Raw genomic sequence first — 19,618 nt, forward strand, 5'->3', positions numbered from 1 at the left:
GGTTAACAAATGTTAAACTTTATATTTATTGATCCGTCTTAATTCCCAATTAGACGCTCCGGACAACCGATTAAACAGTGATAATAATAATCAAAGACTATTGCGTAATATTGTACCACAAGTAAACACATTTAACTTCACCCATGCCAATGTAATCCCCGTTATGCAACGCATCTCGATAAAGATGATACCTCTAATATATAATTTGAGAAGATCCAATGACTACTTAAGCGAGATCAGCAAATCCAAGCTCGTAAACGAAGCCGAGAGTGAGCTTGGCGTGCTCAGCCATGTGCTCGAAAGAAAGTCTATCGATAGAATCCCGAGTAGAGTGGATGAAGGGATTGGAATTCTTGAAAGTAGACTCAATGACGAAGGCTGATGGGTAGCCGACCTTGGCAGCAGACGCGTGGTCGGAGCAGGCGTAACCACACTCAGTCTCGACATACGGGATGCTCGAGTAGGAAGAGATGACTTTCTTGATGAACTCAGTCAGCTCAGCGTGAACGAAGTCGGTGATGACCCCAAGAGATTCAGGAAGGCCATTGTCAAGGGTTTTCTTTACGAAGCCGGTCATGTCTTGCTGCAGCATCGCACCAACGTTAATCTGGCGTTTTGCGTACTCTGTAAAGATAGCCTGGGAGCCAAGCAGACCACCCTCCTCTGCGGAGTACCAGTGGAACTCGACAGTGTTGTTGGGAGCAAAGCCGCTCTCGACGAGTGCACGGAATGTTTCGAGGATGGTAACGGTTCCAGATCCATCATCATCAGCACCGGGAGCACCGAAGAAAGAAGGAAAGATGAGATTGATAGAGTCCTGATGGGCACCAACAACAACAATACGGTCCTCGGGTGTACCGTACTTAGCACCAGGAATTCGAGCAATGAGTGAAGTCTGGGGCCATGGGTGGTGGAATGGGAAAACGACAACGTCGGGATTAACTGCTGCGATATCTTTGACTGTGTCAAACAGCCACTGCGAGCTGTCCGCCCCAGTGGTTGATTTGTAGTACCTGGTGTAGAATGAAGTGAAAGTCTCAAGGTTGTTTTTCATATTGGCGGTGCTGATATTGGCGAGAATGGGTGCGGCTTGCTCGACGAAAGATATATCTGCTGGATATGTGACATTGACTGCGACCTTAACTGAATCATCGGAGTTGTCGGTAATGTCAAAGAACTTCTTGCCAGCCTAGAAACATAAATTATGTTATCCGTATGTGTTCACTATATTGGAAAGTCATGCATACCCGCTTCAACTGGAGCTTATCAGCCTCGGAAATCCACTGCGAACCAGTCTCGGTCTGGACAAGACGCAACTCGTTTGGGTTAAACACAGTCTGAACGTTGTACTCAGAAATAAGTGCAGCAGAAATAGCGGTTGCTGATAGAAGAGTAGCTGTAACTGTTGAGAAACGCATGATGGAATACGCTGATATGTGATTTGAGTGAAAAACGAACAAGACGCCCCAGTGAGAGGTTGTATCGATATATACGCTTGCATTCCGTGCGGCGAGATGGCGGGGATCCCCGAAGCCGGCTTTGTGCGAAGATGCCCTAACCACTAGAGACAAGGATCACAAACAAACAGCAAATCAACATTCAAAACATGATTCTACGGAAAGTTATTGAACGATCTCGGCATCCAGTGCCAATCTACGCAATTGTTTACTGTTTACATTAACTATGCTTAAATCGCACACCTCCGAAACCTGAACAACACATACTCAGCGGCTGTTATCGAGCAGATCCACGTTCACGGTGCGTAGAGCCTCAACTGCCCACGTCGGATATTTCTCCTTGTTTCCCCCATGAAGAGTTGCAAAGAACTTCTTAATGAACGATGGAAATTCGTCGCGGATAATCGCTTGTCGAGCAGATCGCATTAAGTTGAGCTGGTAATGCACATTGTGGAGCGTAAGCATGTGGGCCCCACTGGTCTCCTGTACCATGCAAGTTAGCGAATCAAACAGAGAGGCATAGACCTGAAAAACGGTGGCATGACGTACCTTCGCTGCCAAATGGTGAATCAAGGATCTGGTTATGCCCATGCCTCCGTTACTTTTTGGAGTGCAGATCGGACAGGCGCAGTCATCCTCCACCGGACTATAGTCTGTGGCAAAGCATTTGTTCCGCAAATTTAACACTCCCTTAGCTGTAATCGCGTTTCCAAATCGCTGGTGGATATCAGAAGGCAACCCTGGAGAAATTTGTGCAAATGCCAACACTTACCGCAGTCCGGGTGGGATACACACAATCAAATAAATCAACTCCTAGGGCCACCGACACAAGCATATCTTCAGCATATCCCTAAATCCGTAATGTCAATTATTTGTGCCATACATTAGCATACGATCGTGCTCACCACGCCCATGCAGTATATAGGCTTGTCTCGGGGAAGCAGATCAGTGCAATATGAGACACTAAAGGAAAGATTATTAGTCCAATAAATGCAACGTGTGTACACAAATAGGAACAAACACTTTGCAGAACTCCTCCTTGGCCTCGCCGCCCGATAATCCACCAATAGCTATGCCTGGAGTGTTTCGTTTGGCCATTTCGATGCAGCATGTGCGACGTAAGTCGAGGTCTAAACCGCCTTGGATAATAGCAAAGAGATTCTGTCTGTCAGGGTGCTTGTTTGCAGCAATGCATCTATCCAGCCAGCGTATACTCCTCTGCATTGCTTCTTCGACTCTCTGTCCGGTGGTCAGGGTGTGAACGACATCGTCCAATTGCATGCTATAGCCCGTCGTCAATCTAGATAGAACTATTTTGCTGTAAAACGGGTGTCATACATAATATCAGACCCGATACTGTTCTGCAGGTCAATCGAGTGTTCGGGCGTGAGAAGCATTGGAGTGCCATCGTGAGGACTTAAAAACCGTACGCCCTCTTCAGTGATCGTGGCCAATTTCAATAATGAAACCATTTGGAATCTACCAACGTTAGAGTGCTATAAGTATCGTAGTTTCTCTTTCCCGTACCCTCCGCTATCTGTATACAGGATACTAGTTAATTGACCGAGAACAGTTAAAGGGCGAGATGTTAACATACCTGTTAAAATATTCCGTGACCAGGACTGCAGTTTGTGAGCTCCGCCAATGGCATCTAGTACATCTTTTCCCGGCTTCAGACCCCTTTCACAATCGCCACTCAGCGTCAATGCTCGTGAATGGGTAACTATTATTCAATGACTTACAAGTGATAGGTATTATTCAAGCATATCTTGCAACCCAAGTTGTCCAGTTGTTCAGGTGTCAACCCTTTTAATGAGGCCTGGGTAGCCACGGGCATGAACATTGGGGCCTCGACCTGAAGCAATGTTATTAGCCTTCGAATATGTCGTTCTAACTAGATCTATACCAATCCATGTGGTAAGGTCATGCTCGAAGCCCTTGCTTTGGTTGTAGAGCATTGTGCAATGACCTCGAATGTCAACGCGGATTTCACGACTTGTGGGGCAGCAGTATGCATTTTCGTCATTCCAGTCAATGCCTTAGTAGATTTAGGTAAATCCTTTAAGACCGTTGCTGCTACCTATGCCAGAGATATTCTATTTCTGAAATCTAGACCTTATTTGTTCGCATTTATTTGTTCGCATCATTTAGCTTGAAAAAATGAGCCGCACTGCACTGTGCAAGTCCGGCGTCCCACCTCAACGAAGCGAGATTTATAGGGTTGTACACTGCTTTTGATATTTCTCGGCCAATAATACAAATAACTATCCGACGTTGTCGAAAATGAAGCACGCAATAATTAGTGCATAGAGCGTCTAGGCAATTCGTCGAATCGTCGTGACGTTACCGGATGCCTCAGTTCTAATTTGGAAGTTGTGATGCATTCCAATTGACGAGAATGCTTAAGCCTGCGACATTCTGCGAGAATTTAAGTTATCGGAACGGAGGGCGGGTGCAAGGCTCTCAAAATTTACTCTCATTATTTTATTAGCGTGCAAGGCTGTGAGGCACCCACACAATGTGCCCTGGATCGCTATAAATAAATTGTCCCCAAGCATGGAGGGATTTAGCGTGTTATCCCTTTTTGACCATAATGTCCCAAACGCTAGCAGCAAAATTAGGGAAGTGATTCACAGAGCTAGTCTCACTTTAGATTAGCTTGTAGTCCGCTTGGGTGGCTGGATTAGAGTACATTCAAGCTTTGGGCTTGTCACTTTCGCCATAGATGGGGTTATCTCACTTCAGCAATTGTGAATACGACCTTAAGTGCACACACCTGTCACAGGTATTCCTTAGTTACGTGGTACATTGGGTAGTCCCAGGCACCGACGCATCTCACATTTCGCCTGCGTTAATAACCACCTCCTTCCAATTCTCATTTCTTTCCTACACTACGCTTCTTGCAAATACCTCCATCATCTATACATTTGTGAAAGTTGTTGTTTAATATGATCTTTCGGTGCCATCAAGCCGTGTCTTTCCTGGTTGCAGTGCTTGCACCGTTCGTACGGGCGGTCAATGACACAGCGCTCACGGGGACATGGACAACTAAGTCGAATACCGTAGTCACGGGCCCGGTAAGTTGCTATTTTGTTACAGAAATTGTAGAAAGTCTTTGCATCGTATGCTTGAAATCATGTCTTCCAGAATCTGACCGGCGATACAGGGCTTTTATGATCCCATCGATGAGCTGCTATACGAACCAAGTCTCCCCGGCCTTAGCATGAGTTTTACTGATGATGGATACTATGAAGAAGCGTTCTACTATGTAATATCTGAACGTAAGTAGTGCATGAATCTCATATGAGTAGTAGCAGGTTCGTGAGCTAACTTTGAGTGTCGATATGAAGCCGCCAACCCGACGTGCCCAACTGCTCTTCTACAATTTCAACATGGAACCTATGAGATCGCATCTAATGGATCTATACTGTTGAAGCCATTTGCTGTGGATGGACGGCAGCTGCTGTCCGATCCATGTACTTCGGATGAATCCGTCTACAGTCGATATTCCCAGTTTGAAATCTACTCGGTAATTACCATTTGTCATAATCCGTTTGATCCACGTGACTAATGCATGCGCTCAGGAATGGGACATCACACGTGACGACTATCGAGGGCAGTACAAACTGCAGCTTTACAAGTTTGATGGTTATCCGATGAACCCAATGTATCTCGTTTATCGGCCGCCGTTGATGCTCCCTACCATTACAATGAATCCAACAGCATCAGATACTCCCGCAGCCACAGCGACATCAGAAGCGAAGGCAAAAAGTCGTCTAAAGAGATCGTTCGAAAATCGGTCGAAGACAGATGCCATCAAGCGCCCAGTTATTGACGCTACCTTTTGGTGGTGGGTCGCTATGATGATGATGATTGGCGGTGGTGGTGCCTTCCTGTGCTTGCAACGGCAAAGTATGTACGAGAAGCAATGATCGAATTCGTTAATTCAAGGTGACTCTCCGGCAATTCTCCGCAGAATTATTGAAGATGTCGACAAGATGAGATCGGATTTTCGCATTATTTACAGCATGACCATATTTTACGATCGCAATCAGTTTTCAAAGTGGACGTGAAGTATAATGGGTTTATATATTTGTTGGTTTAAGGTAGGCGTTAGCATTTAGACAGCAAAGTCTCGTCAGTCGTTGCAAACACGGAAAAGTTACAGTACCTCAACGCATGTGATATGCGTGAGTACGGACAGTATAAATAAGATATTTGGTTCGTTGTGATCTTATGAATATTTTTTACTCTTGGTCATTGTCGCTTGTATTAGCCGAATAGGCCTGGAGTTGCACAAATTTATCTTACTTGTTCTTCGGACGCGTTGTCTTGTTTTTAGTTTATTTGCCATGAGTTTTCGATGATTTTGTTTTCATGTGTATTTTATAGAATGCGTATGATTTTGGTTGTTGGTTAACTGCATCGCGAAGAACGGAATTGTCTAGCGTTGTATATTTCAAAACGCATGTAGGCTTGATGACAGATGTTTTTATACAGAATGAGCAAGTAATAATCAACCGAACACAGAGTACGCACGCTTGATATTGGTTCAGCGGCATTTTCGATCCTAACAGAGCATGAGCCAGAACGGCGATTTTCATATTTTATAGCGTGGGTTAGGGATATCGCGACCTGAACGCGGTTGAAACGTATAACTCGCCCAAAAGAGCACAAACAAAACTTAGAGCACCGCTACGTCGCAGCACCCCGTACGGCCTTAGTCCATGTAAGAAAGGACCACACATCGTGGTCCAACAATGTCGGCGTCTAATAACTCTTTGTTTCTCAAATGGCTGTTAGAGTGGCAGCAGCAATCCGAATCGCTCGGCTCAAAGTCGCATCACACGTACAAGAAGGCGCATGACACATTGAAAGCTTGTCCGGTTGCTTTCGCGCATCCCCGCGAGATGCTAACTTTGAAAGGATTCGGACAGGGAATATGTGGAAGGTTAGAGAAAAAGATGAAGGAATACTGTATTGCGACAGGGCTTGCCATGCCGAATTTTGGTGACGGCGCGATTGAGCGAGGGCCTGTTGCAAGTACTGAAGAGCCTCCGACCGCGCGGGCGAAGAGGTCAAGAAAATCAGCGGCGAATGATAATGGTATGGTCTGCGTTGAGTCTTCTTATTTGGCACAAGCAGTCCTAATTCTTTCGCTAGCACGTACGAAGTCACAGGAAAATAACCTTCCGAACAACAGATCATCCTCTACTGAAGTAGGACCATCCAAGAAGCCGCCAGCTCGAAAATTGAAACAATATGTTCCAACCTATAGATCCGGTGGTTATGCGATTCTTCTTGTGCTGTACGAGCACAACAATGACTCCACGGCCGGCAACACCGCTCTGATGAAGTCCGAGATTATCCGACGTGGACAGGCTCTGTGTGATGCATCCTTCGTAGTGCCTGCAGGATCCAATAGAGATCAGAGTCTTGGAGGCACAACTACAGTCCATTATACAGCTTGGTCAAGTGTCAAAATGCTGATCAAGCACGAACTTGTTATTGAGAGTGGCAGGAAGGGCAGGACAACTTATCAGATCTCGCACCAAGGAATTGAAGTTGCCGAGAATATTCTAAAAGTTGAGAAAGCTAAAAATGGAGTAGGCAGTGTTGAAAGTAGAGATCCGGTTCAATCATTGCCGACAGCTTCGTCGAAACGGCCAGCAGTCACTGCACAAATATCTGCCAGTGAGCAAATTGGGAGGATTAATACGCGGTCGCTGTGGGATCTTGATGGTGATGATAGTGATGACGATGAAAATCTTCCTTCTGGATTGGATTATGCTATCTCGAAACAGTACCCAACACCATTGCCGCAGACCTCAGACAGAACGGATGCGTATGTTCTGACGCCAGCATTGACGAACGCATCCACTGCGAAGGCAATCGCGACAGATGCCGCCCCCCGGTCTGCTCAGATTGCTTGTAGTGCCCGGAGAGGGGCAGCTGGGAGTACATCGGCAACTACAGCTGCAACGAATAGCAACAGGACTAATTCGATCCTTTCTTCTATTTCGCAAACGCCGCCTCCAACTTCTGTTACACTCCCACAATTTACGCCAAAGATTTGGAATCCCGGATCATTTTCCGTCAACGTGATTGTTGATAATCGTGAGATTCAATCTCACAAAGAGAGGGACTTTTTTAGTACGAAACTGAACGAGATGACAGATGTCAACGCCGAAGTGCGAGCTCTCGGCCTCGGAGACACATTGTGGATTGCGACTCATAAGCGGACAGGCGAAGAAGTCGTCTTGGAGCATATTGCTGAACGAAAACGATTGGACGATTTGATGAGCAGTATTAAGGATGGACGATTCCATGAGCAGAAATATCGACTAATGCGTTCTGCTTTGCGGAGTGTCATGTATATAGTGGAAGAGTCTCCAGGAGTGGATCTCGGTGTGCTTCTAGAGTCAGTTCAAACGGCCGTCTCATCCACTCAAGTAGTTAATGGATTTTTCCTCAAGCGGTCTTCGGGCATTGAGGAAACTGTGAGATATCTTGGTCGAGTCACTCAGAAGATTAAGGAGGTTTACGAAGAGAAGGAGCTACATGTTATTCCGGACGAAGCCATTGATAGTCGCACGTATATCTCCCTTATGTCGCACCTGCATGCTACCGATCCTCAGACGTCATACCATATCTCATTTCCCAAGTTTCAGTCTGTGACATCCAAGAATGGCAACTTAACTGTTCGTGATGTATTTTTGAGAATGCTGCTAACGATACGTGGTATTTCATGGGAAAAGGCGCTCGAAATCCAGAAGCAGTTCCCTACGCCACGTCATATGTGGATGGAGTTGAACGCTGAGTACATAATGAGGGGTGAGCAGGCTGCGAGGGATTTGGTGGCCAGCAAATGCGGTCTTGAGAGCGTAGTTGCGAGGAAGCGAATAGGTCCTGCGCTGTCGAGTAGGATTGCGGAAATATGGGGCCCTGTGCCACAGAGAGCCGGAAAGGATGATTACGACTAAGCAGGTATTTAAATTGATAGCATTATAGTTGGAGCCAGGTTATTTGTTTGTTTACTCTATGGTTTTGTGATCTTAGGCACTGCCCGGCGTAGGTGATTGGGCATGTTCGTATCCTGGCGACTGTAAATATGAGCGTAATTTACGCTGATGATGAATGATAATCCATTCAAATGTGTGATTTATTGTAGGATCCCTCCTAATTCATTGTGTGAGACCTGGACTTAAAAGGGTTTGGTGGCCTGCGAACTCCCAAGGGAACCGACCGATGCCTCCTTTTGCGTGGCTCTTAGGGACTACTGCAGAACCGAATAAGCGTGTTTCTCATTTGTCAACAGTCGTGGATCCAACAGACGCAATGGCGTCGATGGAGAATGTCGCCAAGGGTGTGAGGACATTCGACGCATTCCGTAAGTCTTGATTCTGTTCAATTTCCTAGTGCGTCCAACCGTATGCTTAATTTGCCATAGCCAAAGTATCGTCAACATACACCACGCGCTCTTCACAAGGCGGTCTCGTCACGATTGTTCTATCAGTAATATGCATCTTTTTAATATGGACGGAGATGGGATCTTATTTTGCTGGCGTTGAGGAGCAACAGTTTTCTGTTGACGATTCAATAGGCTGGGACATGCAGGTGAATGTTGACATTACAGTCGCTATGCCCTGCGTCATGCTTCACGTCAATGTGCAGGATACTTCCGGAGATAGATTACTGGCGGCAGAATTGTTGGAGATGGAGGGTACTGAGTTTGATTTGGCGTCGACTCACGAGCTGACGATTGAGTCTCGCGCGGATGCCGATGACGATCTGCAGAGTGTGTTCAGCCGCGCGAAAGTTGCAAAGAAATTTAAGAAGACGAAGAAATCGCATCCCAATGCTCCTGCGTGTAGAATATACGGATCATTTAAGTTGAATAAGGTTCAGGGTGATTTGCACATTACGGCAAAAAATCTCGGATATATTGACAGTTCACGGTCATACGTTACTCCTGAATCTCTCAACTTCTCACATGTGATCGACGAGTTATCATTTGGGGACTATTATCCGAAACTAGAGAATCCTTTGGATGGTGTCGCTGCCCTTATTAATACAAGTAAGTGAAGGGAAAATTCATTTCCACTGGAACCGTTCTTACGAGCCGTCAGACTATTTCCGATATCAGTACTACCTCTCGATTGTTCCCACGATGTATGTTGGCTATGGCGGCCGGAATGTTGTTGTCACAAATCAGTATGCCGTGACCGAGCAGCCGACCACGCAAATCAACCCGTCCCATCCGCCTGGCATCTTTTTCAAGTACGACATTGAGCCAATTGGCCTGACAATTACCGAACGACGCGTGCCTTTTTGGCAATTCCTTGTCCGATTGGTCAATGTGGTCGGCGGAATCGTAATCTGCACAGGCTGGCTATATCCGTTAATTGATAGTATGTGGGACAAGTGGGCCAATCGAGGCAGACCCATCCCGCACGAGAATCAGACTTTGCTTGACAAGGGATTGAAGAGAGATGACTAGAAGAAATGCAAATCAGGGCAGAATATCAGATTGGTCGCGATTGGTTTTAGATTACAAAAGTTGTGTCTTTAGTATTGTATCATACATAGTTTTATTTTCACCTCCCACCAGCTCAAGTAATTCGAGATATTCACGTAACCTCTGCTATGGGATATCTCGCCAACATGAGGTTGTGCCATTATTCCAGACACATCTTAAAGGATATACACTATATTTTGATAGTGTTAGGCAATCAGCTGATATGCGTGGCGTACTTGTAAGTGTGAATCTGCAAGATCAGCTGGATAAAGGTCTTCTTCGCGCCGACCCAGAAAGTTTAATGTGGTGTTGAGCCGCATCCCCACGGCTGGCATGCGACAGTGCAGCAGCGCAGGTCAGACAAAGACAGCCACCTTCGAACAGATCCAAGCAGCAAAATGTGTGCTATTTTTATTCCCGGAGTGATCACCCTCTTGAACAACATCTTGACGTGTTTATTAGCTCAAGCCACAATATTCAGTGAGTAGTTCGCCTCGCCGATTAGGGTCCAGAATATCTGGATCTTAGAATAGCAAGGGGTCGCACTTTGCAAGTCTATGCAAGTCTATGACAATCTAGTGACGAGCTTGTCGATTGTGCGAAGCAACTATTCCTGGGAATGCTACACCTTCGGAACATTGCTAGCTATAGCCTACTGCTTATAGCTAGCGTACTTCTAATGAGCTGGCTTGTTCACCTGTATCTCTTTGAAACGGCCAGTGCGAATCCTGCTGCCATTGTTCAAGACAATCGCGCTGAAATGCCTCGCCAAGTGCAATTTGTCAAGCACGACACTCCCAGGCGCCAAATACAGACAGCATCACGAACCAGTGAAGGGAAGACTTACGCACCGGATGGAACGCCTCTTTCCGGGGTGCCACCGAAGGACAACCAACCCAGCGTAGGTTGGAAGCAATGGGTGCTTGGGCACGACCATAGAGACGGAATTAGCGGACTAAGCAATTCAGTAACGGAAGACAGGGAAGTGTTAGTGCTCGAGAGTCTGAGTAAGCATAAGCTGAAGACTCCCCGTATCAGACGAGCCGTCAACGAGACCTTCAGTGCTTCCACCGGCTCTAGTATCACCAGCTCGTCCAGTATTTCAGACTCAGCGTTTATTTCCAGCCGCAGCTCTGAAACTATGGTTATTTCTGCGTCGAGTTCTGATAGCTCCTCAACAGTTCCCAGTTCAATTATGGATGAGACTTCGTCTAGTTCCAGTTCAGGCGATTTGCACTCCACCGCGTCATCTTCGACTTCAAATTCCGATTCTTTTACTCCATCGTCAACGATTTCTACGGAAGGCTCTCCAACTTCGTCCAGTGCGATGACGGTGTCAGCATCTTCATCAGTTTCGAGCGAGACTCCGGTGTCGACGTCCGTTTGGACTTCAACGTTACAAGGCCCAGGTGGCTCTGCACTTTCGACCGTGACTCAGACGACGGTTATATACAACATTCACTCGCAGACGCCATCAGAATCCCCAAGTTCCGCAGTTGGTGCAGCACCGCAGCTTCAAACTACGGCCGACGTCAGCGAAGCGACTCATCGGAGCGTAGGTCCAAGTGCTGCTATAGCAGCAGTTCTCCTGATGGGAATACTTTGGTTACTTTAGATTTGCAATTGCAGTAAAATCAATCGGGTTGTATTAGAGGAGGTTTTGGTTTGACTTGTCATGGATGCATATAGACAGATGTTCACGATTACGCATATCCTCCTCCTGTTTATAAGGGTTAGTCTTAGTCTCTTAAGTGCTAGTATAGTAAGTACGGCGAATCATCTGATATCGACACTAGTTGAACAAAGATCATCTGCTGCACCTTTATCTCCGAAATGACGTATTGGTGCGGGTTAGGGCTGTCGTTGTGTAACCTATTACGTAGATGTGGCTTAATTGTTACAAATGGGCTCTTCGGTTTGTGTCGTCAGCGTAAAGTTTCTAGGAGCACATTAAATTACTCCTCCACGATACCATCCAGTTTCGCCGTTTAGTTTTGTCTTTTCCACTCTCTAGACCGGCAAATATGCACGTTAGGATCCCAGCTGTACGCCAGCTTGCCACTGCGAGCTGGCGACGATCATCTCAACGCACGCGGTGGGAACAATTGCGCTGTTATGTCTCGGAAACAAAGAAGAGGTCAGCAGTCGCTACGACGTCTACTCCGCTGACTAAACCGACGGCGGCACCACCTCCTTCGGGCTATTCCTCAGCTATAGAAAGCGTTGGCAGTGGTATGTATTGATGCTAGAACTGTTCTTTGGACTTCAGTACAGGCATGGCAAATTTGGTGTCTTGCCACCATGCACAGGGAAATCGATCAATGACTAATATTTCTCATTAGATATGCTTCAGAATGTTGAAGTAATGGATACGAAAACTCGTCCAATTTACTTGGATATGCAAGCCACAACTCCAATGGATCCGCGGGTTCTAGATGTTATGTTGCGATTCTACACAGGTCTTTACGGAAATCCGCACTCAAGGACGCGTAAGTAATTATTCAACGTTAGTCCATTGCAGATGATAATGAAATTGACGTGATGCTTAGATGCTTATGGATGGGAAACGGATGAAGAGGTCGAGAAAGCGCGAAAGTATATTGCAGACCTTATTAACGCTGATCCGAAAGAGATTATATTCACATCCGGGGCGACCGAATCGAACAACATGAGCGTCAAGGGCGTCGCTCGATTCTACAAGAACAAAAAGAAACACATCATTACGACTCAGACTGAGCATAAGTGCGTTCTTGACTCCTGCCGACATTTACAGGACGAGGGTTTCGAAGTTACATATCTCCCTGTCCAGAGCAACGGTCTAATTGATCTTGCCCAGCTCGAGGCTGAAATACGACCGGATACTGCCCTTGTCTCGGTAATGACAGTGAATAATGAGATTGGCGTCATTCAGCCAATTGAAGAGATCGGCAAAATTTGCAGAAAGCACAAGGTGTTCTTCCATACCGACGCAGCTCAGGCTGTCGGCAAAATTCCCCTCGATGTCAACAAGGCCAATGTTGATTTGATGTCGATTTCTGGCCACAAGATCTATGGTCCGAAGGGAATCGGCGCTTGTTATGTCCGAAGGCGTCCCCGTGTACGTCTCGAACCTATCATTTCCGGTGGTGGCCAGGAGAGAGGTTTGCGGAGTGGTACGCTGGCCGCTCCTCTCATTGCTGGATTCGGTGAGGCTTGCCGTATTGCGAAAGAGGAGATGGCATATGATCACGAACATATTTCGAAGCTCTCAAAGCGGCTCTCGGACGGTTTGCTGGCCTTGGACCACACTAGTCGCAATGGGGATCCTGAGCACCACTACCCGGGCTGTGTGAATGTTTCCTTCGCTTATGTTGAGGGTGAGTCGCTGCTGATGGCTCTCAAGGATATTGCCTTGTCCTCTGGTTCCGCGTGTACCTCCGCCTCTCTCGAACCGTCGTATGTCTTACGTGCTCTCGGCGCCGACGATGCTCTTGCGCACTCCAGTATCCGATTTGGTATTGGCCGTTTCACAACTGTCGAGGAAATTGACTATGTTCTCGACGCTGTTCGTGAGCGGGTTACGTTCTTGAGAGAACTATCGCCGTTGTGGGAGATGGTTCAGGAAGGTATTGATTTGGACTCCATCGAGTGGTCTCAGCATTAGATCGACTCTCCATTGCTAGTGCAATGGTATACTTTATAAGCCATTATGAGCTATCCTTTGGGTAGAAAGCTTGTCGTTTGAGTAGTGCTGATCTCGTTACCTTGATTTCATTTTGGGACTGGGGACTTGTCCGAGGCGTTGGCGGTAAATAAAAGAGGTAGTTGTAACACACAAAATCTGTGTGGTTTACTTTTTAAAGCGGTAATAATAAGGCATGAACGCGTGATTGAAAACGTTGTGGCGTAGTGGCCTTGGCTAATTATGTGGACCAGCCTTGTGTCATAGCATTTGTATCATTTGAAGCTCTCATTTCAGTATATAGTGTCATTGTGATTTAGGTAATACATTGTGATACAATTTAGCTGATAAACGGGAAAGGAAGTATGTTACGACTTGCGGGCTTTTTTTAAATTAACCCGTCGGCCATTCACAGAATTGTTGCGCTTTCTATTTCGATATCCTCGACAGGAGATATCCTGCACCAACAATACTCCAATGCTAGAGTCCAGTGGTAGGAGCCGTTCCCAAATTTCGCCTAGAAAGCTTCAACTAAGTTTGTAGCCCGTTAATGACCTTTACCAACCCATGGGTCCTTTTCAAAAAAGTAGCCCAAGGAGGCATATAATGGAACACCTCGTCCAACCCCGGAATCCTGCCAATCTCCTTATAACCGCTCTCATCGTTCAGATCCGGCCCCGCGCGCGGAATCCACTCGTCGTAATTGCATGCAGCTTTGATATTCTGGAATGCTTCGTAGTCGATCTGGCTCCCTGAAGGATTCGATATCCGAATAACAAAGGGCACGGAGCCGTCACATTGGCCTACGCTGAGGTCGCAACGAGCCCACAGCTCCATAGTATGGATTTGGCCAGAAATGGATGGGACATTGTCGGAGTTTGTGTAGTTCGAGCCTCCTGGTGCCTGAATAATGTCAAACTGTAAGGTCGAGCCTGATGACGGGTAGACCTCATTTGGGACGATCAGTTCGACTCCGCGAGTATTGGTCCCGTGTATTTTGACGATATATGTCCACGGAGATTCAGATACTTCATCCATTGAGACACGTATCCATTCGTTTGGCGATCCAGGGGCAATGTAGTTGGCAGGTGATAGGCCAGGATAAGAACAAGCATTCAAATTAGTGGACATTGGAAATGACACGCACGTAGGCTCAATCCTCTTCGCTGACGGTCTATAACAAATTAGATCCCTAGGGGCCAAAAAATGAATATGACTTACATGTCCGCAATAATAGTCGGAACGTAGTTAGGAATACCTGTAAGGATAGTACGCCCGCCATCGGTGAAGTTATCACTCGATGCTGATGTAAAGTCAATTACTTGCTCGTAAAATACTTTTATCGGATACTGCTCTGTAAATGGAAATCTGGCAAGAGTAGTCACATATGTGGCACATAATACAAGTGCAATAACTATGCTAGCATGGAAAGGCAATCCACCAGTACGAAGCATACGAGCTATAAACGGTGTCATTGGAAGCAGAACCATTATTGCTGCGAATGATACAGCACCGTAGGCTAAGAATTTCTTCAGAAACAGTCCTAGACAAAGCAAGCCGATGACAACTCACGAAGAATGTATGAACTACCATCCGCTACAGCATGTCTCAGGGAAGAGACAGCGAAGAACCCCATCTGCAAGAAAAGGACACAGGGGATAAGCGATATAAATATAAACTGCGCAAACTCGATCAAAGATTCAATAGCCTGGTTGGAAATTGTACAAGCCCTTGCTATGGTACTACCGTCTGGAGTGTCCACAGGCAAGAGTGGTGCACACTCTGACGAGATATCAGAAGCTGCTCCCAAATCTAGACTATCGCGTTGGTCCCCATCTTGAGAGTTATCAGGGCCGGTAAGTTGAATACTATCAACACTATACGTGTTGATGTTCTTAGCGTATGGAATCAACTCCAGTCCGGTCGCCAATAAGGAGCCGATGTATTGTACTATGAATATATAGCTTCCCCCCAGAGCCATCTTAATTTGATATATGACTCCCACAAGGGCAAGAAGCCAGTACAGTAGCGTCAATTCGACGAGAGTATTCAGTGACGATACTCCAGGACTGATTATTTCACAAATCTGCAAAAAGAACACAGAAACTACAGCTGAGGTTAAGAAAATGGCGAGAACGGGAAGATCTGAAGAATATATCACGTCGCGGTTTTGAACAGAGATAATTCGAAGTAGGAAGTAATTTGCTAGAATCAGGACGACTAGTGTACCGGGGAACCGAAGCCATCCTCCTCGTTCAAGTCTGAGAGATTTCTTCTTGAATATCAAGTAATATAATAGCCCACCAAGAGCCAAAGGACCAAGTATAACAGCAGACAGAGAAATTCCAATAAATGCTTTCATGCTCAAGGTGACACCAACTTTACCGAGGTCTTCACTTTGTCAGCTAGTATCAAATAAGAATAATGGTGAGGTACCATACAATCGAAGAAAACGCCATTATCTTGCGCATTCTCGCTAGTCAGATTCGCCGTACTGCCAGAAGATAATTTCGTCACTGCCCTAAGTGACGACTGTGCTAGATATCGTACAGATCCGCGATTGGTACTGCGGATATTATCCAGCGGCGTATGATACCTAGATCGCGGCTTATAATATGCCATGTCGAGGCCCCTAATGCACATCAACTAATTGAAATTTACACTGCAGCAGTAAAATGGACCCACTTGAGATTTGCCCCGTCATAGATCGAAAAATCAGTCATGCTCTTAATAACTCCTGTTTTGAATATGTCTTGCATTATTACACTGCCCAATGCAGGATGGACTACAGATGTCAGTAACGCTGGCTCGGCCAACACGAATATGTAGAATTACCTCCTGCAAAAGCCGTCAAAACTTCGAAATTCGACGCCCGATGCATGGTACTTCTACCACCGGCGCCAGCAGAATCCATGTTCAAAAAGTACGTCACGTCATTTAACAGGGGATGCTTAAGGAACAGTCTGGCTCCATGTAGCCCTAACTCTTCACCGGTGTTGAAGTTGAAGACAATCGTATTGTCAGGTCTATTTGCTATAAAGTGCTTAAAGAGAAATAGCATGATAGCGATCGCTATGCCATCGTCGGTTGTACCTGCTGTCAGTCAGAATAATTGTCCAAAACATCCGCTACGCATAGTTACCAAAAGAGGTTGAAACACTGTCGTAATGTCCGGAAACCAAAACTCCTGAATTTCCATTATTCTTGCCACGGATTACTCCGTATATATTCTGGCCCTCAAAATACTCAGCTCCGTCCTTACCATCAATAACACCTGGTGTTAGCACGAAGCTATCATTGTCCTCAATTATTTCTGCGAAAGACGTGTCCGAAAAGCCGGCTGCAATCTGATTCAGCCTATTTAGAAGAAAAATTCGTACGCGCTCATGTGCACGAGAATTGTAAGAGTGGGGTTGTGCACTGATATTCTGTAAGTCGTTCCAGATACTTTCCAGCGCTGTGTCGTTAATTGACGATGATTTATCGCCTTTGTATTGCTCCAAAGAATCGACCTCAGTAGTATAAGTCTTGAAAATAGCTAGACATTGTAAGAGGATAATTGATATGGAGACTACTATCGGAGCAGATACACGTCGACAGCCACCGACGGCCACCGCAATGAGACGGTTACAGATCTGCATTTCCAGTCTCAGTTCACACAAGGAGTCAAGGAGTCTAATTCTAAGAAACCAAGTAATGGACAGGTGTTCGTGTTGACATGAATATAACTGTGATGTTAACTGCGCCTTACTAAGGGCGATGATATGAATATGAATTGCTGTCAGAATGAGGCTCCGAGACGAGAGGTGCAACCTGTGCTCAGTGTCCGTGCGGCGTATTATTATTCCGGGGAACCGTCGGCAAGCGCGTAATTAAATCTACTCGGCCCAGATGCATTTCAAGGAGGCAATGAAAGCATGCTTATGACGCAGCAAAAGAGCCAAACACGGAAAATACTCAGCAAGCTAGTCGCATCAGCAAAAAGCTCGAAACTGCGGGGTTCCGAACGGAAACTAAATTGAAAGATAACTAACTCTAATATATAGCATTAGTCGACCCCCGATCCCACCTAAAACTGAAACCACAAAGTCATTGAACACCAGACAACAAATGTAAACCATTAAAACATGGCAACCAATTCAAAAACAAGCCACCAAAAGAAGAGATCGCGTCTTCCCAATTAGCACATGATAAATGCAAGGCAAGTCTCCCATGACATCACAGACATCGTAACAAAGAACAAGGTAAATGCAAATCACAAAGAATTGGACACGACCACACCCCAAACTGGCCAAAGCCCTCGGTTATCACCGCAAATAGCAAGCAATCACATCTAAACCCAGTTTCTATATTATATTAGCCATCACGACAGTGAAGAGCTTTAGGTCTGCGTAATATACTCACCCTAACAAGCTCATTAGCGCCGCGCCAAGCGCGACGGACAAGAATCCGAGCAAGCTCAGTGGCGCGCTCGCCTCATGAAGGTCTCCATGCATCCACTCCTCGGCCAGCAATTCTACCAAACTGACCCAGAGAAGTATTCCCGCGGACAAAGAGTTTAATGTGCCCATTGACCACAACGCCAATGGAGATGACTCACCCGCGTAGTTTGATCGGGCTAAGATGCCAATAGCCATGCCAATAGGTGTAATCATGCAAAAACAGATGCATAGGGTATACTTCCTTGTTCGAGAAAGCGAGGTCACATCAATGATCCTTGTTCCCAATGCCATGCCTTCAAATATCTGATGGAAAAGCACAACTATGAACAACGACGGCCAAGCTGTCGCTTGAGTGACCGACAACGTCACTCCGATAAGCACCGAATGAAACACAATGCCGGCCTCGAGAACATAAAGACTTAATCTGTCAATGGACTCTGAGACTTCACTAGTAATCGCAATTTCATTTCGTTCAATTTCGAAAAATGTATGACCATGACTATGCACATGTGTCTGGGCGTGCCCAAAGATGCCATTCTGGCTATGACCATGACTGTGCGAGTGACCATTCACGAGAGGCTTTGGTGGAGCTCGCTCGACAGAATCCTCGATTGTTGTCGGCAGTAATGGTTGGGCGGCGGACGAATCCCTCGCCAATTGGGCCTTAGCGCGCTTGATCCGCTCTGATACTATCCTGTGGCCGATATTCTCGATCAAAAAGGTCGCCAAGACACCGATCATTGCAATAGCTCCAGGCCAAGCGTCGAATGATATCTCACCGATACAGGGGTTGGCAAAGGACTCGAACGCATCGGGCAGCAGGTGAATAAATGCCGTCGCGACAATGACACCGGCACCAAATTGTTTTATAATGACGAGAATCCACTCGGCTGTCGTGGATTTAGTACCAGACTTTATTAGCCTCTGAATAACTAGCGGAAGAAAAACTGCGAAAGCTGAAGCGGCGAGGACTATAAATACCGACCCTATCCGAAGTGAGAGGTTGTAATGGTCAAGGTTCGAAGATGAACAGCCAGGCTCAATGTCCATAGCTGGCGAGCTCATTTGAAAATTATGCTGATCCGCACAAAGAACTGCTGTACAAGCCTGTACAGGTCACTGTAGAATGTCCAAGGATGAGTGGAAATTGTCAGATACATATAAGTAGGTCAGGGAGCACTAGCTGCAGTCACAAGGAGAAGCGCCGCTTAGGTTTAGGGTGTGTTCACAAACATGTAGCAGTCGGCTTAAGCTCTCACTAATCTGCTTATTGAGCAGCCTCGGCAGTCGTCAACGATACTTCTTTTGCCACCGCAATCTTCAGGATTCGTCGAAACCCCAAAGGTCCTCGAGCGATGCCGATTACATAGGCAGCCTTTAAGAGCCAGCTCATCTGCTTTAATAACGGAGGTGCGCTAATTTGCATATGCAAGTATGGAAATTGCTACACGCCACACTCGCAAAGACGGGAGGAACGTCGAAGCGATGACTGACATACTGACATGGAATGGTTTTGATGACGGTAGTCGTGTCATCCATG

General features: G+C 46.2%; 9 protein-coding genes across 9 annotated transcripts; 5 read left to right on the forward strand and 4 right to left on the reverse strand.

The window, feature by feature from the left end:
- Positions 1-6: 6 nt before the first annotated feature.
- On the reverse strand, positions 7-1,496 carry POJ06DRAFT_246253 (uncharacterized protein). Its single transcript, XM_056186763.1, has 2 exons — positions 1,248-1,496; positions 7-1,189 (listed from the first exon to the last, which is right to left on the reverse strand). The coding sequence occupies exons 1-2, from the start codon at positions 1,416-1,418 to the stop codon at positions 227-229; spliced, it is 1,134 nt and encodes a 377-aa protein (XP_056046439.1). The 5' UTR covers positions 1,419-1,496; the 3' UTR covers positions 7-226.
- POJ06DRAFT_246259 (tRNA-guanine(15) transglycosylase-like protein) lies at positions 1,493-3,950 on the reverse strand. The gene is made up of 10 exons (XM_056186764.1): positions 3,364-3,950; positions 3,200-3,312; positions 3,055-3,137; positions 2,985-2,994; positions 2,796-2,936; positions 2,479-2,739; positions 2,363-2,420; positions 2,230-2,307; positions 2,007-2,174; positions 1,493-1,940 (listed from the first exon to the last, which is right to left on the reverse strand). Exons 1-10 carry the CDS (start codon positions 3,481-3,483, stop codon positions 1,725-1,727), a joined length of 1,248 nt encoding a protein of 415 aa, XP_056046440.1. The 5' UTR covers positions 3,484-3,950; the 3' UTR covers positions 1,493-1,724.
- Positions 3,951-4,282: 332 nt separating this feature from the next.
- POJ06DRAFT_60519 (chaperone for protein-folding within the ER, fungal-domain-containing protein) lies at positions 4,283-5,595 on the forward strand. The gene is made up of 4 exons (XM_056191262.1): positions 4,283-4,534; positions 4,624-4,738; positions 4,808-4,986; positions 5,042-5,595. Exons 1-4 carry the CDS (start codon positions 4,406-4,408, stop codon positions 5,387-5,389), a joined length of 771 nt encoding a protein of 256 aa, XP_056046441.1. The 5' UTR covers positions 4,283-4,405; the 3' UTR covers positions 5,390-5,595.
- Positions 5,596-6,155: 560 nt separating this feature from the next.
- On the forward strand, positions 6,156-8,623 carry POJ06DRAFT_246266 (uncharacterized protein). Its single transcript, XM_056186766.1, has 2 exons — positions 6,156-6,563; positions 6,621-8,623. The coding sequence occupies exons 1-2, from the start codon at positions 6,218-6,220 to the stop codon at positions 8,438-8,440; spliced, it is 2,166 nt and encodes a 721-aa protein (XP_056046442.1). The 5' UTR covers positions 6,156-6,217; the 3' UTR covers positions 8,441-8,623.
- An 86-nt stretch (positions 8,624-8,709) lies between these two features.
- On the forward strand, positions 8,710-10,054 carry POJ06DRAFT_246270 (endoplasmic reticulum vesicle transporter-domain-containing protein). Its single transcript, XM_056186767.1, has 3 exons — positions 8,710-8,847; positions 8,908-9,534; positions 9,587-10,054. Exons 1-3 carry the CDS (start codon positions 8,796-8,798, stop codon positions 9,955-9,957), a joined length of 1,050 nt encoding a protein of 349 aa, XP_056046443.1. The 5' UTR covers positions 8,710-8,795; the 3' UTR covers positions 9,958-10,054.
- Positions 10,055-10,351: 297 nt separating this feature from the next.
- POJ06DRAFT_246271 (uncharacterized protein) lies at positions 10,352-11,909 on the forward strand. The gene has a single exon (XM_056186768.1). The coding sequence runs from the start codon at positions 10,595-10,597 to the stop codon at positions 11,588-11,590; it is 996 nt and encodes a 331-aa protein (XP_056046444.1). The 5' UTR covers positions 10,352-10,594; the 3' UTR covers positions 11,591-11,909.
- A 15-nt stretch (positions 11,910-11,924) lies between these two features.
- Positions 11,925-13,962, forward strand: POJ06DRAFT_246272 (pyridoxal phosphate-dependent transferase). Its single transcript, XM_056186769.1, has 3 exons — positions 11,925-12,207; positions 12,318-12,464; positions 12,525-13,962. Exons 1-3 carry the CDS (start codon positions 12,000-12,002, stop codon positions 13,616-13,618), a joined length of 1,449 nt encoding a protein of 482 aa, XP_056046445.1. The 5' UTR covers positions 11,925-11,999; the 3' UTR covers positions 13,619-13,962.
- Positions 13,893-17,656, reverse strand: POJ06DRAFT_60572 (uncharacterized protein). Its single transcript, XM_056191264.1, has 7 exons — positions 16,779-17,656; positions 16,472-16,729; positions 16,322-16,421; positions 16,078-16,268; positions 15,209-16,027; positions 14,858-15,155; positions 13,893-14,810 (listed from the first exon to the last, which is right to left on the reverse strand). The coding sequence occupies exons 1-7, from the start codon at positions 17,275-17,277 to the stop codon at positions 14,168-14,170; spliced, it is 2,808 nt and encodes a 935-aa protein (XP_056046446.1). The 5' UTR covers positions 17,278-17,656; the 3' UTR covers positions 13,893-14,167.
- POJ06DRAFT_60560 (Zinc/iron permease) lies at positions 17,657-19,234 on the reverse strand. The gene has a single exon (XM_056191263.1). It carries the CDS (start codon positions 19,141-19,143, stop codon positions 18,037-18,039), a length of 1,107 nt encoding a protein of 368 aa, XP_056046447.1. The 5' UTR covers positions 19,144-19,234; the 3' UTR covers positions 17,657-18,036.
- Between the last annotated feature and the right edge of the window lie 384 nt (positions 19,235-19,618).

This window comes from Lipomyces tetrasporus, assembly GCF_029532465.1.
Source record: "Lipomyces tetrasporus strain NRRL Y-64009 chromosome Unknown POJ06scaffold_2, whole genome shotgun sequence".
Lineage (NCBI taxonomy): Eukaryota > Fungi > Ascomycota > Lipomycetes > Lipomycetales > Lipomycetaceae > Lipomyces > Lipomyces tetrasporus.

What these genes read in the sequence shown, in the direction of transcription:
- POJ06DRAFT_246253 (XM_056186763.1), bottom strand. Translation starts at nt 1,418, where the DNA reads ATGCGTTTCTCAACAGTTACAGCTACTCTTCTATCAGCAACCGCTATT. An exon ending in ATAAGCTCCAGTTGAAGCGG is followed by an intron (nt 1,190 to 1,247) that starts GTATGCATGACT and finishes TTATGTTTCTAG; the next exon opens with GCTGGCAAGAAGTTCTTTGA.
- POJ06DRAFT_246259 (XM_056186764.1), bottom strand. Translation starts at nt 3,483, where the DNA reads ATGACGAAAATGCATACTGCTGCCCCACAAGTCGTGAAATCCGCGTTG. An exon ending in AAGGAGGAGTTCTGCAAAGT is followed by an intron (nt 2,421 to 2,478) that starts GTTTGTTCCTAT and finishes TCTTTCCTTTAG; the next exon opens with TGTCTCATATTGCACTGATC. An exon ending in TTCACCATTTGGCAGCGAAG is followed by an intron (nt 1,941 to 2,006) that starts GTACGTCATGCC and finishes TGCATGGTACAG; the next exon opens with GAGACCAGTGGGGCCCACAT.
- POJ06DRAFT_60519 (XM_056191262.1), top strand. Translation starts at nt 4,406, where the DNA reads ATGATCTTTCGGTGCCATCAAGCCGTGTCTTTCCTGGTTGCAGTGCTT. An exon ending in ATACCGTAGTCACGGGCCCG is followed by an intron (nt 4,535 to 4,623) that starts GTAAGTTGCTAT and finishes CCGGCGATACAG; the next exon opens with GGCTTTTATGATCCCATCGA. An exon ending in CTACTATGTAATATCTGAAC is followed by an intron (nt 4,739 to 4,807) that starts GTAAGTAGTGCA and finishes GTCGATATGAAG; the next exon opens with CCGCCAACCCGACGTGCCCA.
- POJ06DRAFT_246266 (XM_056186766.1), top strand. Translation starts at nt 6,218, where the DNA reads ATGTCGGCGTCTAATAACTCTTTGTTTCTCAAATGGCTGTTAGAGTGG. An exon ending in ATCAGCGGCGAATGATAATG is followed by an intron (nt 6,564 to 6,620) that starts GTATGGTCTGCG and finishes TTCTTTCGCTAG; the next exon opens with CACGTACGAAGTCACAGGAA.
- POJ06DRAFT_246270 (XM_056186767.1), top strand. Translation starts at nt 8,796, where the DNA reads ATGGCGTCGATGGAGAATGTCGCCAAGGGTGTGAGGACATTCGACGCA. An exon ending in GAGGACATTCGACGCATTCC is followed by an intron (nt 8,848 to 8,907) that starts GTAAGTCTTGAT and finishes AATTTGCCATAG; the next exon opens with CCAAAGTATCGTCAACATAC. An exon ending in CGCTGCCCTTATTAATACAA is followed by an intron (nt 9,535 to 9,586) that starts GTAAGTGAAGGG and finishes ACGAGCCGTCAG; the next exon opens with ACTATTTCCGATATCAGTAC.
- POJ06DRAFT_246271 (XM_056186768.1), top strand. Translation starts at nt 10,595, where the DNA reads ATGCTACACCTTCGGAACATTGCTAGCTATAGCCTACTGCTTATAGCT.
- POJ06DRAFT_246272 (XM_056186769.1), top strand. Translation starts at nt 12,000, where the DNA reads ATGCACGTTAGGATCCCAGCTGTACGCCAGCTTGCCACTGCGAGCTGG. An exon ending in TATAGAAAGCGTTGGCAGTG is followed by an intron (nt 12,208 to 12,317) that starts GTATGTATTGAT and finishes ATTTCTCATTAG; the next exon opens with ATATGCTTCAGAATGTTGAA. An exon ending in AAATCCGCACTCAAGGACGC is followed by an intron (nt 12,465 to 12,524) that starts GTAAGTAATTAT and finishes CGTGATGCTTAG; the next exon opens with ATGCTTATGGATGGGAAACG.
- POJ06DRAFT_60572 (XM_056191264.1), bottom strand. Translation starts at nt 17,277, where the DNA reads ATGCAGATCTGTAACCGTCTCATTGCGGTGGCCGTCGGTGGCTGTCGA. An exon ending in TTTGACGGCTTTTGCAGGAG is followed by an intron (nt 16,422 to 16,471) that starts GTAATTCTACAT and finishes TGACATCTGTAG; the next exon opens with TCCATCCTGCATTGGGCAGT. An exon ending in TGGTAGTTCATACATTCTTC is followed by an intron (nt 15,156 to 15,208) that starts GTGAGTTGTCAT and finishes AGAAATTCTTAG; the next exon opens with CCTACGGTGCTGTATCATTC.
- POJ06DRAFT_60560 (XM_056191263.1), bottom strand. Translation starts at nt 19,143, where the DNA reads ATGAGCTCGCCAGCTATGGACATTGAGCCTGGCTGTTCATCTTCGAAC.